The following is a 20,016-nucleotide window of genomic DNA, read 5'->3' as shown; positions in this document are numbered from 1 at the left end:
GTGTCCAGATTGGTGCCTAGAACCCTCATGTGCAGACTTGTGTGGAGAGATTAGTGGAATCAGCATCCACTCAGGGCTCTGTGGAAATGGTAGAGAGCAGGTCCAGCTCTGGCCAATATGTAGGTGATGCAGTAGAGATCCTAGGCTTACAGCCTGGGGATGTACCTCAAGTTATTCAAGTGGGCTGGTGAGACATCCACCCAGGGCACCAGAGGCAAAGAAGGAAGGATGAGAATGGTTTCTCTGACCCTTAGGTTGGCACTCCGAGCATACAAGGAGGTGACAAACTAAACATGGAAGGCAGCAGGAAGGCAATGGTGATCAAAATAGAGGTAAAGGATGTGCACGGGTCCAGGGGAGCTGGAAGGGGGTGGCAACTCCTGTCCCAATGTTAGCGGTCTGATGGGTGAGAAAAGCAGACGGTAATGGCTCAATTAAATCTTCTTTCCTCCTTTTAAGATCTTCCTGGGAGGAGTAAAAGACTAAACTCGCGGATTCTGAAAATGTTATCAAAGGAGTCCTGCTTGGTACCAGACGTAATGACATAGCAGCCCTGTGGCATACAGATCAAGTTACAAGGGTTAGTGAATCAGCTCAAAACATAAATGAACAATGCCTTGGGCCACAGCATACAGACGTAGTTATCGGCACTAAGTCAGCTGAACCAAGTGCCTGTACAGATTTGTTAAGTTCTCATGCCAGGAATGCTGAATCCATCATCCCAGAAAAGTTCATGCAAATTTCGAAATGCCTGCAAGACTATGTTGTCCTGAGGTCACCCACAGACCATATTGAACTTATGCCAGAGCAAAATTACAGGAGAGGAACTTGAAGTAATACAACAATAACTATATGGTGGAAAACAGTCCTGCCTATCATGGTTCTACTATTGGAGAGTGGTCCAAAGTATGTAAGGCAGATTTCGCACCCCATCCTGAACAGAACAATGGGACAAGGGGAGCAGAATATCAGAGATATTGTATATAAAAGAAGACACCGTCAAGGACAGGACACAGTGATGGTCTTCATTTTGCTCTTCTTGATTGTCTTAAGATAGTGTCAGTCCTCCCAGTAGTGACAGTCACACCTTGCAGTTCAGTTAATACATAAAAGGCGTCAAGTGTCTTCTAAAAAAGATCCCTTTTACGAGGAAAAAAGCAACGAGGCAGAAAATTACTTTGGCAAAAATCACTGTACTTGATCGAAAAGAAGAGTAATAAGAAGGCACGGAACTATCATAAGCAAAAGAAGAGAAAGAGCCCTGAAAACATCCAACAGGAGGATCCAGGAGAAATGTCAGAAAAAAAGATGAATATGAAGAAAAATAGAGCTTTGGTTGTGTTGTGATGCATCAAGCACAATTCCAGTCTATATTGTATGGAACAGGAAACTGAAAAAAAGAGCTAAATGGCAAGATGTATGTTAAAGTTCTGTGGACAGCTGTCACATATTTTGCAATCATAAGAAGACTAGTGGGTGGTGTTTTGTATCTGGGGATAAATGAACTGTTATCCTTTTGGAAAAAAGTATTTGAACCACCTTTTAGTATTCCCTCTAGTACTGTTCAGGGTGGTGTCACTTTTGCTATTCAGACTTTTGAATGTGTAAAGATTATGGCATGTGATGCCAGTTTCAGAATTAATATACTGCATCAGATCACTATCTAATTGGGAAACAAAATCATTTGTGATAAAGTTTTGGTATGGGAGATATTGGGAATCAACTAGTACTTTGGTTTTGAAAGCTGGAATAGTTCAATAAATTAATATTTATGTTCTGGGAAGAGATGAAGGATTAGATAAATTATTTTCTGCATAAATGAGCCAGGATGATGTTTATTTTTGTTTTACACAGAAACTAATAATTGTGATGTATTCATTTACTATAATCAATGATTGAACCTTTGTTTTCAATGATAATATGCTATTTGTGATACAAGATATGCTCTGAATAATTTCAAAGTGATCAATATAAAAAGTGGATATTTTTGCAGAGCGTGTCAGCTGGAACTAATATTACTTGATTCACTTTTTATAATACAAATTAATTGAAATGATCTACACTATGGTTACCTCAAATTATCTTTTACACATACATTTTAATAGTAAGGTTAAGGAACCTACAGGTTTGATTGTCAGTCAAAAGTCCAATAAATTATCAGCTAAAAAACATGTATGAGAAAAATATTAAAGCAAGGAGGAAAATATAATAAAAATAAACTGAAAATTAAAGACAAGTTTGAAATGGGACAGATAATGTGTTTGACGTTGCATGTTACACTACTGCCACTATACAACTAATATCAAGGGAAGAGGATGGGCACAACAACATTGAAACTTTGAAGCTTCTTTTATCTCAACCAAATGTTGTGCTATATTTCCAGACACAAAACACAAAGCAGCCACCATACCATTCAAATTTAGCAAAAGGGGCCAACACATTTATAGCATGGGGAATTAAAAAATAACTCCAGAGGGTGTGTACATATACGCTGTACTTTTTTATTCTTACCCATTTTGTGCAAGGTCAATGACAACTAAATCTTTTTCGAGGAGAACAACCACAGCATATGGCTCTTGAAAATCTGGAAGCACATAAAAAACACCATTGTATTCTTTAATTATGTCCTGCAGTGAGCAAATGTCATTACCTTTCAGTAAAACGTGCATTTAAAAAGAACAAGCTACTAACCTGTGTAATAAGCTCTGAAACTGGATAGGGGTAATATCAGAGAACATTGCTTGTCCACTGTAAGTTAGTCTTATTAAAACATGTCCTTCTTCAAAAAGCCTGGTCAAGGATTATCGGTTAGTGACTTTCTTGTGGGGTCTGTGAATTTCAGTTTTGGTATGCCACATGCAACCTTTCATGCTACCTTTCATGCTACTTTCTTTGGAAATGTATGTGATCTGTGCTTGCATACTTTCAAGAGATTAGCCGGTAAATATGTTCTTTATTATTGCTGGGATGTTACTGCAAAGGATATGGGTATTTATCACAATGTAGGAGGTACTCCTAGTAAGAAACTATAGGTCTGGTGGGAGGCTTCTCAACTAAGTTTGTTTCCCATTTTCTCCCCTTTGCACAAACTTTGACATATGTACACAAAAAAGTTTCTGTTGAAAATCTGAATACATGGTAAGGTAAGCACTTTCTGTAATACTATTGTTGACTCCTGGTGGGTGGGAATACACTTTCGATTAGACAATTTACCAAGTTATTCTCTCTTGATATGTATGTCCTCTAGAAAAAAAATGGACTTTTATTGAAAATTCATGATGTATGATTCAAAGTCCTATGACATTCTGTAGTCCAGATCATGGTATTCAACAGAGGCCCTATGTTAGGCCAACAAATAAGGGATTATTGTACATCACTGTAGGGGTCACTCAGACACTTTCTTAATGAGAAGCAGTTAGAAATGGGATCTCTGGTTGGCTAAGGCTTGCGCCAAAGTCAGGCAGAGACCACCACTCTAGTCAGGACAAGGTAGTTACACGCCAAAGATAACCCCTGCTCACCTCCTTGGTAGCTTGGCATGAGCAGTCAGGCTTATCCCGGAGGCCATGTGTAAAGCATTTGTGAATGCACACAGCAACAACATTGCAAGCACACTACACAAGGAACTCCACACAAGGTTATATCAAAAATAGCCTTTGCATTCTCATAACACATTAGAATAGTAAACACATAATATACATGGTGCCACCTGGCACTGGACCATATCTACAAGGGATTATATACACCTGACAGGGCCCACTGGACCACTGTCAGAACCATCACAAAGCAAACTTAGTAAAACATGTCATAAATGTACAACCAGTAACCACTGGTAATAACTGTACTTAGCATCAACCTGTAACAAACTACATTATGCACAGTATCACATTAAGCGCAAATTACATTCTGCGCCAACCTCACCAGAATAACCACATTATGCAATCTTCTCACAAGTCTAAAAACATTAGACCCTAACCTCCTAAGCATAACTCACTTTAGGGGCGTAAATCACAGTGGAACATAATCTCACTAGCATAAACTATAATATGCAAAACAACCTCATAATCATAAGAACACATTTAGAGGTATAGAACAGGGTGCGTAAATCATACTACATACATCACATTTCCTAGCACCATATAATCACATTAGGACCTGGCATCCTACTAACCTCCCAGTCCCCCTGGCCAACTTGCCATCTCAAAATTGCGCAGACCTAAACGTTGCAGCTGGAACTAATTGCTGAGCACCTGAGAAAGATTGGGGCACAGGAGTGCATCTCACTCCTAACTTCAAACATGCCCCCAACGAAAGAATAACCTAAACAATGCAGCTGCCCACTTCTTGCTGGGCAGCTGGGAATATTAAAATGAGGCCTGGCACCACTGTGCCTTCTGAAACAATTTGCCAACGTTGCAGCTGCCCGTGCTGGTACGGCGCAGCTGTGAGGAGGGAAAGGGGCTTTTAAATCACATTGGCCACCTCGCTGGAGCACACGGGCTCTCCAAACAACATGGCCCCAAAAATGTGGCAGCTTCCCTCTAGCAAGATGGGGCAGCTGTAATTCAAAAGAGGGCCGTAACATACGTTGCCCTTTGCCCCCCCCCCCCACGGGGCTTCTCAATAACTAATATTGACCCTATTGTGGCAGTTGCCCACTGTGAAGCGGGGCAACTGCGAGAGCATAGCCAAACTGGGGAGGCACTGGCCCCTCTGGGCCCTCTGGTCAACAAGTATGCCCCTCCGTTGAAGAGGCCCGCAACGGCGGGTCCACTCAGGAAATACAGACACTGCCCTGGTGTCTGAGAGCCCCCATGGCAAAGAGATCGGCCTCAGTCCCACTCACTGGGGCTTGGATTGGGCTCCTGTCCCTTCTTGACTTCAGGAAGGCGCTGTGGACTTCTCTGGTCTCTGTGGTGGGAGACCAACTTCTCCACCGGTCGGGGAAAACTTGGTGGCGTCTCTCTGCCACATACAGGGCTCTCCTCTTGGCTGCGGGAGCCCCGCCTACGAGCATTCCTCACTTCCCGGTCTCCTCTGTTGTGGCAATGCGGCACCTCATCACGCGGGGCTCGGTCCTCCTCACAGGAACCCCGCCCGGATTCTTCTTTGGGTCGCCAGTGCGGGGTGGGCTCCTACCTGGCGTCAGAAGTGACCAAGGTCACCTCCAGCTCATGGGAGGCCCAGCTACTTCCGGGGGCGCGTACTAAGCCCGGCCCACAACCAGGCAACTATGCCAGTCTTCCGGGTCGCACTGGCAGCGGCCCGGAGAAAAATTCAAAAGTGGCTCAGGCCGCGGCGGCGAAACGCGGGGTGGGCTCCGGCATTAGAATAAATATGATTTGCTGCCTAAGAGTGGGGTGGGCACCCACTAATTTTAAGTATAAAGCGGCCATGGGCACAAAATAAACAAAGCACGGTGGCTCCCGCTCGGCGTGCGCACTGCGGGGGAATCCTTACGCAGGGGATTCCCTCGTTCCCCTCCTGCAGCACAGTGCTGCAAACGCCATCTCCTCTCTCTTGGCACAAGAAAAATACAGCGCTCACAGTGCGCTAGAAGCACCAAAAGTCCTGAAGGTCCTGGTGATAAAGAGATGAAAAAGATCCCAGCAAAGAGGTCTTCAGTGATGAAGGGGCAGTGCCGGGCCCAGGGATACCAGTCAGAACTGGTCAAGGGGAGCTTTGGAGCACTTTGTTTTGCTCAGCTTCTCTCTCCTTTGTCAGGTGGGGGCTCAGTGATTAGACGCACCACAGGCGGTGGAGCCAGCATTGTGGAGGGAAGGCACAGTCCTATTCAGGTCCCAAGTGCAACTCCTCCATCCCATCTGCAGATCTCTCTAGTCACCACTGGGCTGACTCCCCCTAGCTCCTGGAGCCACCAACACCTCTCAGCTCCTGTCAATCACAAGCCAGACATGCAATTCACATCAGGCAGGCAGACACACAGTACACAGAAATGCCAACTTCTAAAAGTGCAATCATAAAACAATGTCCCAATAGGTAAGAATATACAGTCAATTAAATATGCATGCGCATCGCATTGCTTGCAAGGAAAAAGGAGAACACTCATTGATTTAAGACAAGATATTCAATCATCTTATTTTATGATGCAAAGTCATGGTCAGTAATATACAGTTATAGGCAGCACTGCATAAACTCAATTTGGTGACAACCATATAAAACTTGGTGCTCTACAAAAAGTGACTGTGGTGGAAGTGGCGACGCAAGTGAGAAAGTGAACAGCATGGACGGCGCACTGTGAACAAGGTGCAAGTAATCTACAGTGGGTGGCTCAGATCATGTGACAGAGTGATATCACAGATTAAAGATTTCTTTCCATTGTTTGAACCACATTAGAAAAGTACGCCTATTAATGAGCTGTAAAGTCGACGGCGTTTCGATCCACGTTAGTAAGGATCGTCATCAGGACTTGGTTGTCTGACTTGGGGCGTGCTGCAAGGGAAAGAGAATGTATCAGGGAAGGGGAACGGTAGTCTGGGGTGGAGGGTGGGTCAGATATAGGCAGTATTTACCTGGAGTGGAACTTAGTTTGGGGCGATCAGAGGCGATTGTCAGAAAATGAATTTCAAGCCTGCACGGGGGCACTGTAATTAAAAACGAGGGTAATGGTGAAGTATTACTGGTAAGATGCACGGACAGATGTTATTTAAAAGGTAAACATCGGTTCAGGAGATCGAGTATTACTAACCAGCAAAGAAGCACTGGGCGGCCGTGTGCAGTCCGCCGAAGGCCGGCACGAGTCCTGTAGAAAGGGAGACAGGAGCGGGGCGATCAAGTTAAAGGTTGGCCACTAAGCATGTTGCAAAGGGGCGGTGGAAATGGCAGCGTCGGGGGCAGAGGGCTCTGAATATGTTTACCTTAGAGATCTTCGTGCCGCGCAGGACTGAATCCTGTTGTCTGGTGAACGCTGGCGTTCGTGAGAGAAGGTGTATTACTTCCGCGTGTGGGTGGAGACTGGGCGGGGTCTGGGCGAGTGACGGAGGGGGCGGGGGGCGTGGTTTGGACAAGGACGTCAGTAGTGGGTCGGGTAATGGCAAGGAAAGACACTTAAGGTTACCTAATCAATATCGTAACTAAGACAGTCTGTGAGTACAAGCATATTTCAAAATGACACTGGTTGCCTACAGCCCAGGGGGTATCAATACTTATTAATTGCATAGCGATTGGTCACAAAAGTGTATGTGAAATAAGACGTAGCGTCTAAACATTCAATGGAAAACTCAAGGAGACTCTACATTGTTAACACATGGTAATCTTACAATGTATACCAAGGTGGCCAAGGGACAAATACAGCGGGTAAAAAAAGGGGTCAGTTGGGGTTGATGATTGAAACACAACAGTTACAATGGTAAATAACTTGGGGCAATCGTGCTACTATATAATGATTGAGGCTGATTCGGCATTGGATCGAATGGTATGAGACAAACAATAGACAGTTATTATGCAAAGTTTCTAAGACAAATCATACTATTTATAACATTCTACAGTAACTCATAATGACATGGTGTAATTGTGTTGCTGTATAAGGATAGAGGCTGGTTCAGTGTTTAATCGGTAGGTACGAGGCAGTCAGTAGACCGTTATTGTAGAATGTAATAAATAGTATGATTTGTCTTAGAAACTTTGCGTAATAACTGTCTATTGTTTGTCTCATACCATTCGATCCAATGCCAAATCAGCCTGAATCATTATATAGTAGCACGATTGCCCCAAGTTATTTACCATTGTAACTGTTGTGCTTCAATCATCAACCCCAACTAACCCCTTTTTTTACCCGCTGTATTTGTCCCTTGGCCACCGTGATATACATTGTAAGATTACCATGTGTTAACAATGTAGAGTCTCCTTGAGTTTTCCATTGAATGTTTAGACGCTACGTCTTATTTCACATACACTTTTGTGAGCAATCGCGATGCAATTAATAAGTATTGATACCCCCTGGGCTGTATGCAACCAGTGTCATTTTGAAATATGCTGGTACTCACAGACTGTCTTAGTTACGATATTGATTAGGTAACCTTAAGTGTCTTTCCTTGCCATTACCCGACCCACTACTGACGTCCTTGTCCAAACCACGCCCCCGCCCCCTCCGTCACTCGCCCAGACCCCGCCCAGTCTCCACCCACACGCGGAAGTAATACACCTTCTCTCACGAACGCCAGCGTTCACCAGACCACAGGATTCAGTCCTGCGCGGCACGAAGATCTCTAAGGTAAACATATTCAGAGCCCTCTGCCCTCGACGCTGCCATTTCCACCGCCCCTTTGCAACATGCTTAGCGGCCAACCTTTAACTTGATCGCCCCGGTCCTGTCTCCCTTTCTACAGGACTCGTGCCGGCCTTCGGCGGACTGCACACGGCCGCCCAGTGCTTCTTTGCCGGTTAGTAATATTCGATCTCCTGAACCCATGTTTACCTTTTAAATAACATCTGTCCGTGCATCTTACCAGTAATACTTCACCATTACCCTCGTTTTTAATTACAGTGCCCCCGTGCAGGCTTGAAATTTATTTTCTGACGATCGCCTCTGATCGCCCCAAACTAAGTTCCACTCCAGGTAAATACTGCCTATATCTGACCCCCCCTCCACCCCAGACTACCGTTCCCCTTCCCTGATACATTCTCTTTCCCTTGCAGCACGCCCCAAGTCAGACAACCAAGTCCGGATGACGATCCTTACTAACGTGGATCGAAACGCCGTCGACTTTACAGCTCATTAATATGCGTACTTTTCTAATCTGGTTCAAACAATGGAAAGAAATCTTTAATCTGTGATATCACTCTGTCACATGATCTGAGCCACCCACTGTAGATTACTTGCACCTTGTTCACAGTGCGCCGTCCATGCTGTTCACTTTCTCACTTGCGTCGCCACTTCCACCACAGTCACTTTTTGTAGAGCACCAAGTTTTATATGGTTGTCACCAAATTGAGTTTATGCAGTGCTGCCTATAACTGTATATTACTGACCATGACTTTGCATCATAAAATAAGATGATTGAATATCTTGTCTTAAATCAATGAGTGTTCTCCTTTTTCCTTGCAAGCAATGCGATGCGCATGCATATTTAATTGACTGTATATTCTTACCTATTGGGACATTGTTTTTTGATTGCACCTTCCTTACCCAGTCCTAATCAGGTATATGGGTCACACTCCTGTAAGTTTTTACTAACTTCTAAAAGTGGCATTTCTCCACCAGTCACCCTAAATCTGCGTACACCACTGCGCAACATTTATCCTCACAAGTTCATACATACTAAACTCACCCCTGCACTCCTCTCACACCAGGAATTACCATGAACACACATACCCACCATGCATTCCTATGGGAGGGCAGGCCAATCTCACCACACGCAGTCAGAGCGCGCACACACTTTACACTGGGCCACAGTGCTAAAGTGCGCAGAGGCCAAAATTCACTACCACTATGTCAGAGCTTAAGGCAAAAAGTTCAGGGGTGAACCTGCCAAAAGGGCCAAGTCCAACAGAAGCTATCATGGTATTAGGTAGCATTTTCTAGTGTGGCCATTAATCTTTTATTTAATTCTCCTCCTACGTTTCTAGGATGAAAACAGGAGTTGGGGATCCACCTGAAAACATGATAGTGTACATTTCACAGTAATTTTGTACCAGAAGACTGGTTCTGATTAGATTTGTATTTGAATTTTCTGCAATTAAGTCACCAGTCTAGTGTAAGTGGATAAGAGAATTAATGCTAAATATATTTTAGGAGAGCATCTGCATCACCTGTCCTGAACGGATCTCAGAATGAAAACGAGGATGTTTTCTCTAAGATACTTTCAGCTCAGGATTGGTAGCTTGATTTAGTTCTAGGCTCAACTGTTAGTAACAACAGGATGCAATATAAAACATTCTCAATGCAACACCGCTCAAAAACTAGGATATGCTGTTGCAATACAGAAAAGTTTGGAAATGAGAATTCATTCAGTAAAAACAACATAGATGAAAATGATGTGATAGTATTACAACTAGGACAATGAGGGCTAGTGAACTAATAGAGGTATGGGACTCTTAAATGCTGATGCATTAAAACGACCCAATAAAGACTAAAGTACGGTAAAGATACGTTACTTACCTGTAATCCTAGTTCTCTTCCAGGGGTATCCTCAGCAAAGTCATAAGCACATGAATATTCCAGCCTATGTGCGGGATCCTGGAAACACATCACATATATGTGAAAACCATATATGTAGATATATATATATATATATACACCATGACGCTGCACGGCTGGCGAGGGAGTTTCTAGTCCATGGCTGTTTCCCGACAATTGAGAATTCAGGACTCGGTCGCCATAAGCGATAAGCATCACTCGCAGGAATACAAGCACCATAAGGCACGGCGCCCATCAAGGGGCGTGTTATGAACATAAAAGAAGGGCTTTTCCTGCCACTACCTGAAAACTTTATTCGTCCTCCTCTGAAGAAGAAGGCAGACGCCTTCGAAACGCGTCAGGATACACGACGAATCAGGCTTGCATCACGAACCCTGTTCCTGTGTTTCTCAGCTATCTAGCAACTATTGTGAGAATAAACCTTGAACAGAAGCCCCGCGAGTGTGGTTGGTGTTTTTACACTTTGAGCGCACATATATATATATATATATATATATATATATATATATATATATATATATATATATACACACAATGCAGCCTTCCATAGCCAAGCTAAGCAATGTTGCAAGAAATTCTCTTGTACTAAAGCAGGGAGAAAGAAAGCATTTGAAAACTGCTTTAATATACAGCAGAAAACACAATCCTGCAAGGAATAATGAAAAAGCATTGCAAGCACATAGGCTGCATTGTAGAAACATTAGTGTAGAAAGCTGAAAAGCTAACCCACAGAAACACTCAGGTAAACTGGCACCGCGCCTTTAAGGCAGCCATGACCCCTAGCTTCCCATCATGCCTCAGGGGTGACAGTTGGGTCAGTTGTTCTTTGCGGATATCCGCAGACCATTTTACAAAGAGATGTCTGCATCATGTTCACTTGCCCAGGGAAGTGGAGGGTTGCTTATGACTTTGATGAGGAAACTCCTGGAAGACAACTAGGATTACAGGTAAGTAACTTATCCTTCTCTTCCAGGGGATCCTCATCAGTAGTCATAAGCACATGAATAGAATAGCAAGCCCATCCCCTCATCCTGCGGGCAAGTAAACAGAGTACCATCAAGATACATAGCAGCCATAAGGCCTATACAGACTCCAATAAGTTAGCATTGGAACAGATTCCTCAGGGAGGCCTGGCCCACTTGGGTATCTGCTCTGGAGTCAGAAACCAGACAGTAATGTCTGGTAAACGTATGGACCGACTTCCAAGTTGCAGCCTTGCAAATCTCGGCCATCGGTGCATTGTGTAGGAATGCAACTATAGCAGCCCTGCCCATAGTAGAGTGAGCTTTAGGGGGAGGCAAACGGAGGCTTATTTGCTATTTGGTAGGCCAACTTTATGCAAGATATTATCCATCTTGAAATGGATCTTTTAGAAGCTGGGACGCCTGTTCTAACACAGCCATAGCTTACAATTAATCAGCTTTTCTAATGGATTTCGTTGCCTCCAAATAGAATTTGAGAACCCTCTTGAGGTCTAGTGAATGAAGAGACCTTTCCGCTGGTGTGGTAGGATTGGGAGAGAAAGAAGGTCGAGAAATCGTCTGAGTAACATGGAAATCCTTGGGTAGGAAGGAACTGAGTTCGCATACCCACCCTATTATGGTGAAAAACCGTATAGGGTTCTTTAGAACAGAGTGCTTGTGTTTCACTCACTGTGCGTGCTGATGTATTTGCTACTAGAAAGCTACTTTCCAAGAAAGGTGTTGTAATGTGGCCTTATGAATGGGTTCAAATGGAGGTCCCATCAATTTTGACAAGACTAGATTCTAAGGAGGGGAAGGAGGTCGGACAGGAAGATAAATCTTTTTCAACCCCTGAAGTTTAAAGAAAGAAGATTGGTTAGGTGATTTACGATATACTGTGATAGCCGCCAAACGTACTTTTATGGAAGAAAACTTCAAACCAGATTTGGCCAAGTAGGGTAAATTTGGCAAGTTTACCTCCTCTTGCCGGTTAATTGGACTCCAACCATTACGGATACACCACAAGTAAAACCTTTTCCACTTGAGAGTATGATGTTCTTGTGGAAGGTCTCTTTGACTCCCTTAAAATGTCCATGCAGTCCTGAGGGAGGTTCAAATGTCTGTACTGCAGGACTTCAGGAGCCATGCTGTCAAGCTGAGCGAGGGATGCTGGGGTGCAGAATCTTCCCTCCCATTTTGGTGAGAAGGTCCGGCCTGCACGTAAGTCTACGATGAGGGCGAACCGAGAGTTGCAACAGGTCCGGATACCACCATTGGCGAGGCCAGTCCGGTGCTATGAGGATCATCTTCAGTCTGGATCGCAGAAGTTTGGCCACAACCTTCGGAATGAGAGGGAGGGGTGGAAAGGCGTATGCAAACGTCCATGACCAATCTATCCAAAGAGCATTCCCCCTCGTTCCTGGATGTGAAGGCGTGGCATTTTTTGTTTTTAAACGCTTGCAAAGAGGTCAATGAAAGGATGACCCCATTGATTAAAGATGTCTGCCACCACTTCATCGTTGAGCACCCAGTCTTCTTGCTCTTGGAAGTCACGACTGAGGATGTCTGCTCGCACGTTCTGCTCTCCCAGCAGATGGACTGCCGTGATCAATAGATTCCTGACTAGCAGCCAGTGCCAGATCGCCTGGGATTCGAGAGACAGAGGGCAAGTGCGTGTTACACCTTGTTTGTTCAAGTAATACATGGTGGTTGTATTGTCCGTTTATACTAGGATCGATCCGGACTGAACTGACGGCTGAAAAGCCTTGAGAGGTAAATGAACTGCCCGCAGTTCCAGCATATTGATGTGATACGTCTGTTCTCTGTTGGTCCATCTGCCCTGAGTTTGCAGATGACCCAGATGCGCTTCCCAGCCCTGAAGCGCCGCATACGTGATCAGGGATTGTTCTGGAAGAGGTTGGTGAAAAGAGGCTCCCACCAGAAGGTTATGTGGTTACAGCCACCAGAGACTTCTTTGCTGCAGGAGAGAGGAAAATCCGGTCGTTCCACTGACCCGAGGATTGATCCCATTTGTCCTCAAGATCTTGCTGTACCGGTCTCATCCTCAATCTTGTTTTGGGTATGAGAAAAATGCACAAGGCCATCGGCCTTAGCAGGGAAGCCACCTGCCTTACTGATGGCTGATGAGCCTGAAGGATGATGTTGCCTTTGTCTCTCATTGATGACAATCTCTCCTCCGAAGGAAACATTTTTCCACGGACGTAGTGGAGGTTGGTGCCCAGAGAGTGTAGTGATTGAGTCGGTTGAAGGATTGACTTGTCCAGATTGACATACAGGCCTAAGCCCTGAAGGAGATCCAGACAGATGTGAAGGTGTTCCTGCACCATTTGAGTAGATGATCCCTTCCAACAGCCAGTAGTCCAGGTAAGAATATACGAATAGGCCTTGGATGCAATGCTGCCGCTACTACTGCCGTGCATTTGGTGAATACCCTCAGGGCTGATTTTAGGCCGAAGAGTAAGACCTTGAACTGGTAATGTATTGTTCCCACCATGAATCGCAAAAAGATGCGATGTCTTTTTGTGATTGGGATGTGAAAGTTCGCATCATGGAGGTCCACCGAACACATCCAATCGCTTTTCTTCAGATGAGGGAATATTTGGTGGAGCGCCAACATTCAAAACTTTTCCTTTTTGATGAACTTGTTCAGAGAACGTAGATCCAGAATTGGTCTGAACTTGTTCGGTTGGTCTTTTTTCTGAACAAGGAAGTATCATGAGTACAGTCCCTTTCCTCTCTCTGCAGGAGGGACCTCTTTTATTGCTAGCTTCTCGAGAAGGGTCGACACTTCCTGACGCAGGAGGTCTAGATGTAGATGTCAAGAGTTTACTGGAGGAATGTCTCTTGGGGATGCACAAAACCTAGTGTGTATCCATTTTTTTTGTATATTTAGCACCCACTGGTCTTTGGTTATGTTGCGCCACTCTTGAATGTAACTTGAGATACTTCCTCCCACTGGAGTGTGCAACGGTGCTAGAGGAAGCAGAAACTCATTGCTTCCCTGGAGTTCTTGTTGCGGAAGAGGACTGCTGTTGATGTCCTCCTCTTCCTCTCAAGGGACGACGGCCTTGGTACTGGGATTTGCACTGTTTGTTTTGTGACCATTGAGGGGTTTGAACCCTCTGTTGGTAATTTTTCCGATTGTAGGGCCTGTATCGCCCCCTAAACTCCTTTTTATTTTCCAGGCCCACAGCCTTTAAGGAGTCCAATTCGGCTTTCATTCTAGCCATTTCTTCGTCTGTGTGTGCACCAAACAGTGAAGTGCCAGAAAACGGGAGGTTCAGGATGCGCTGTTGTACCTCCGGTTTTACCGCTGTGAAACGTAACCAGGAAGATCGTTTTGAACATATGCCACGTGCATAAGAGTGAGCTGCCAAAGACGCACCATCTGCTGCAGTGCTGATTAACTGGATGGCCACCAGAGCCCCTTCCTGGAGGATCTCAGAAAAGTCCTGTTGATCCTCTTTTGGGAGTTTATCCTTGAAGTGCTCTAGTGAATTCCATAAGGACCGGTCATAACGGCCCAGCAGGGCCACAGCGTTGGACACTTGAAGAGAAGACACTGCAGAGCCACAAGCCTTCCGTCCCCACGAATCTTGTGCTCTACTCTCTTTTTCAGGAGGAGTGGAAGAGGAAGATGCAACTGCATATGTCTTCTTTGCTGCTGCTAGAAAGACAGAGTTCGGAGGTGGATCAGATTTGAGGAAAAGAGGATCTGATGCAGCTGGTTTATATTTTTTTTAGAATCCAAGCCGAAGCTGCTTTAGGCGATGATGGCGCAAGGAAGATATCCATTAGCAGCTCGATGATACCTGGGACCAAAGGGAGCAATCACCTCGCTGCAGACCTCTGATGGAGGGTCTCGAAAATAATGGATGTGGTTGTCTGAGGAGCTGACACGGTGATGCTCAGCTTTTGAGCTCCTCTTGTGAGATCATGAAAGGTGTTCACATCATCAATAGGCGACACTCTAGAAGGAAAACTATCCGTCAGGATAGGCGAGTAATCCCTTTTGGATGAGTGTGTCGAAGAGGAAAACCAAGATGGTGTACGCCGCCTCTTGCGATGCCCCTGAGTCAACCTGCGTTCAGGGAATCTGCCTCGGTGGCCTCTGGTCTGAGTGGAGGGTGACCTGTCCACTTCCTGCACAAGATGCTGCAATGGTGATCTGTGCAGCGGACTGGAGTATTCCGTAAGCCGTTGAGCATGACCTGGGGGCACTGCCTGCCAGTGATGGATGGAAGGAGATCGCTGTCCCCTTGGAGAACCTCTTGCCGGAGATCTTGGAGGCTCCTGTGAATAAATAGAAGCACTGCGTGAAAACTCAATCTGGGGTGAGCTCCGAATGGAGAGAGAGGACTCTCCGCGGCTTCTGGAGAGTGATCGGAGTCTTGATGAGTGATGTGACGTTGATGGGGAGTGTCTCGACGTCGATCGGCTCTGTGTCACCATCACTGGTGAGTCCCTAGAACCTGATCGTCTCCTCGACGTCGATCTCTCAGTGTGTTTCGACGTTGTATGGTGTGACGTCGAATGTCTGGAACCCCTAGACCTCGCTTTTCGACGTTGAGCATGCAGGAGACCTCAACGATGAGCGGGTGGATGGAGAAATCCTTCTCGACATCGATCTTTCTCTCGACGCTGACCGTGTTCTAGAAGTCAGTGGAGTGGAGATCGGGGGAACTCCTTGTCGTCGAAGGAGACCGCCGTCTCGAGAGGATCGAGCCTTCGACGATGGCGAATGGGAGTCTGTTTTAGCCTTCTTTTTTGCCACAGGAAGGGCAAGGGTCAAAAAGAGAGGGCATTTCTGACTATAAAACAATGCTCAACTCTCAAACAAAGATAGAAGTATTTTCTGACAGACATCAGAAAAAAGTTAGAGCTGAAGTAACCAGGGTCCTGACGGAAGGAGCCGGAAAGAACAACTGACCTAACTGTCACCCCTGAGGCATGATGGGAAACTAGGGGTCATAGCTGCCTTAGTGTTTCTGTGGGTTAGCTTTTCAGCTTTCTACACTAATGTTTATACAATGCAGCCTATGTGCTGGCAATGTTTTTTCATTATTCCTTGCAGGATTGTGTTTTCTGCTGTATATTAAAGCAGTTTTCAAATGAATGCTTTCTTTCTCCCTGCTTTATTGGAATGTGTTTATGTACAAGAGAATTTCTTGCAACATTGCTCAGCATGCTAATGGAAGGCTCCATATATATATATGCATGCTGGAACTTCCAAACAACTTCAATGCAGTTGCCCATGAAGCAGAGGTGAAATCCTCAAAACGCGTCGGCATAGAGAGCATAATGCCGGGATGAAATTGCTGGCCGCCACGACATTAAAGAAACCTCCGATTAGCAACAGTAGCTGAGTGCCTCCAGGCTTGCTTTGGGCATTTTGGTGAAAAAAAAAAAAAATATATATATATATATATATATATATATATATATATATATATATATACATATATATATATACACACACACAGAGCTACGTATATGTTTTTCACATATATGTGATGTGTTTCCGGGGTCCCGCACATAGGCGGGAATATTCATGTGATTATGACTATTGATGAGGATCCCCTGGAAGAGAAAGCTTACTAACATTTCTTAGTGCCAAAGGAACTGGGTAGCAGAACAAGCCTTTGAAATGGACCAGACTTGAAGAGATCCTTTTCAGTATGCAGTAGTTGTTCGGTTGGCCAAGTATAGCTAGAAGCTACCGCACCACAGTTCAATGGCACACAAATCTTCTGATCTGGGATTTGAACTTGATATCATCCTGAGGGGACACGCCAAAGTATCCAATTGTAATTGCATTTATATAGAGCTTACAACCCCTGAAGAGGTGTCGAAATGCTTTTCGGCGAGTAGCATGCTACTCTAGAAACCAAAAAGGATTACTGGTGAATTAGTATAGGAAAATATGAAATTAATTTGAGATATGGACATGTGAGTCTGTTAGTTAGATTAAAAAGAATATTGGAGGGAAACAAGAGAGAAGGGTCTATAAAGTGTTTATTTGGAAATCATAGCAGTAGGAGGAGGTTTGGAATGAGTAAAGAAGAGACGGGGAAGAGTCTCTAGAAGTGAATTAGGGAGGAAGATGAGGTATCGGATGAGTCTATGAGGGATACATGAGGGAAGGGTGTAGAAAGGCTTGTTTAGGAGATCTGAATAGTAAAAGAGGTGTGTGACGATGCAAAGAGCAGTAGAGGAGGAAAAAGTATAGAAGGTTATTTTGGGGATCATAGTAGTTGAGTGGGGTTTGGGATGAGTCAGAGAGTGGAGGTAGAGGATATATTGAGAGAGGTATAGTCTGAGAAATAGGGTAGTGTGTTGGAGAGAGTAGTAGAATGAGATTTGAGATGAGTCAAAGAGGGGAGGTAGAGGGTATATTAAGAGGGGTATAGCGTGAGATATAGGGTAGATTATTGGAGATGCAGAATTAGGAGTAGAGTAATAAATATAAAAATGCATAAGTACATGGAAGGGGTATATGTATAATGAAGGTAAAATAACTAGATTTAAGTTGTATGAGTTTGGGAAGGGTACAGACTGAAAGGAGATGAGGCGCTCTGCACCTAAAATTGTTCTTCGCTCTCCACATATGCAAACCATGTTCTTATGTCTACATACTGCCGTCCTGCAGTCCAGTCTAATTTCCCTCTTCCTGCCCTGGAATGAACAGCTCGAAGCAGATCAGACATACTGTCAGAGTCCTGAGGCAGCCTGTGGTTACTGGCTAATGCTCAATTGAGCAAGTACGGTACAGCTAGAGTTGCAAAGTCCTGGGTACTTCTGCAATACTCAAAAGTTCCAAAGCCTACTATTTCTGTTTAAACACCTTGAGGTGACCCGAAGTCAAGCGGTCAATGATTTATACAGAAGGCAGTTATAGGTTACAATAAGCTTTAACCATCACAATCAAATACAACCCAATTAAAGGTCAACCCTTTAGGAAACATAGATCTTTGTTTTCAATACAGACAACAACAAAAATAGATTGAAATGATTAAAATAACAGAGGTACAAGCATCTTTTGGGGCAGAGATACAACACCACATTATTACAGTGCTACTGCCTGTCACTGGAGAGTGCATGTAATGTTTTGTAATGTCCCATGAGAACACAACTGCACTACAGTTCACTGGTAGCTGGTGGGGACAACAACACTTATTTTTTGGCATGGCACTTATTTGTCTGCATCAGATATTTACCCAGTGGAAGAGCGGGAAAAGACAGATTGGAACGAGGGAGGAAGAGAAAGACACCAAAACCATCACAGATGAGCAAAGTTGGAAACTGCAAGTGTAAGATTAAGTGACAGGGAGTGTCTGTTGGTTAATGAAAGAGGCAGGAGCTGGTTTAAGACTCCCAGACTTGGTATTCAGTGCTCAGATTTTCTGAGCAAAGCCTTGGGCACTGGCACACTTTCTTTTATAAATTAAACACTCTGCATAATTAGAATGAATTAATGCAATGACAATCTGATAACGGGGCCAGACTACTGTGCCTCAAATGTGATATTTTGGGCAAGTTCAACTAATCTCCCGCCATTTTGGCTTACTAGATTCAGACAACAAAGAAACTGCTGCCTCTCAAAGGATGAAATCTGGATGGCACCGACTACTCCCCCAAGAAAGGGGAAGGGGGCTACAGAGACCGATGGGGTCACACTCGTCACCACAGCTGCTCAACATGTTCAAGTGACCACATCTCCCAAAATCACAGTTGTGTGGCCCACTAACATTAGGGAGCAGGCCAAGGGGAGCACCTGAATTCTAACCAAAACATGGGTACTTAAAATGGGGTCTGCCTGACCTAATTATTCCCAAGTACTGGCTCTTGTGGCTACAGGCGACTCCTACGGGGTGACCAATAAATTGCAAGGTCACCCTTATACCCCAGAGTAATACAGGTGCTCACTTCCAACTTAACAGCTCACTGACATTACTCTCTTACACCTTCACCACAACCACAGAGAAGCGCTAAGAAAACATTATCTTGGTTTGCCAGCACTATGTGAAATATCTACTAATATTATGTTAATAGGTATTTGCTATAGCGCATGTCTCGTCCCCGAAGGGGCATCTCGAGCTGAGATAATAGAAGAATCTGGAGCGGCAATTTACAACAGATAGCTTTTAAGCCGTTTCTTGAAGCCAGCAAAGTCAGTACAAGCCCGAATGACCAAGGGGAGTGGTATGGAGCCAGGTGTGAGAAGGCCTGTCCACCATATTTAGATGTGCGGATGCGTCAAGGGTAAAGAAGGAGCTGATTTTTTGATCTAAGGTTTCAATCCGGGCAATAATGTGTCAATTTGTCCTGTAGTTATTTGGGTCACTTAACTGTCAGAGCTTTATGCGTCAGGCAGAGGAGTTTGAATACAGCTCTATTCTTTATAGGAAGCCAATGCAAGGCTCTAAGCAAAGGGACCGAGGGGGTGCTTGATGGCTGTTTATTAAGCAGTCGGGCTGCAGTATTTTGAACTACCTGTATCTTGGCAGGGAGAGATGCATTTGATGCTATTATGAGCGCATTTCTATAGTCTAGGCGGCTGATAATCAAGGCAAGGATGAGGGTCTTGCGAGAGTCCAATGGCAGCCCCTGAAAAATCCTCTTAAGGAAGCGCATTGTCCCAAAACACATACCACATGTGGATGTCACAAGGTCCTTCATAGATAACTTATTATCGAGTAGGATGCCCCTGTTCCTCACTGTGCTTCTAGGAGTGGGGGCAGGTCCAAATTCCATCGGCCACCAAACCTCAGCCCAGTGAAGATGAGCTTTACCAAGGAGTAGTATCTCGGTCTTGTCCTCATTCCGTTGTAGACAATTTGAGGACATCCAGCTAGCAATGTCTCTCATACAGGA

At 44.6% G+C, this 20,016-nt stretch overlaps 1 protein-coding gene across 17 annotated transcripts in view; it reads right to left on the bottom strand.

Annotated features, from left to right (window-relative positions):
- Positions 1-20,016, bottom strand: part of STXBP5 (syntaxin binding protein 5) — a 1,512,194-nt gene that overhangs the window by 720,263 nt on the left and 771,915 nt on the right. For all 17 annotated transcript variants that reach the window (XM_078649248.1, XM_078649254.1, XM_078649249.1 and 14 more), the window contains one exon: positions 2,512-2,584. In XM_078649248.1, the coding sequence (XP_078505374.1) occupies positions 2,512-2,584 (73 nt within the window). The remainder of the gene's footprint in view (positions 1-2,511; positions 2,585-20,016) is intronic.

This window comes from Lissotriton helveticus, chromosome 6 (assembly GCF_964261635.1).
Source record: "Lissotriton helveticus chromosome 6, aLisHel1.1, whole genome shotgun sequence".
Taxonomy (NCBI): domain Eukaryota; kingdom Metazoa; phylum Chordata; class Amphibia; order Caudata; family Salamandridae; genus Lissotriton; species Lissotriton helveticus.
Note: the sequence above shows the minus strand (reverse complement) of the source record. Positions and strands in the feature narration are given on the sequence as shown.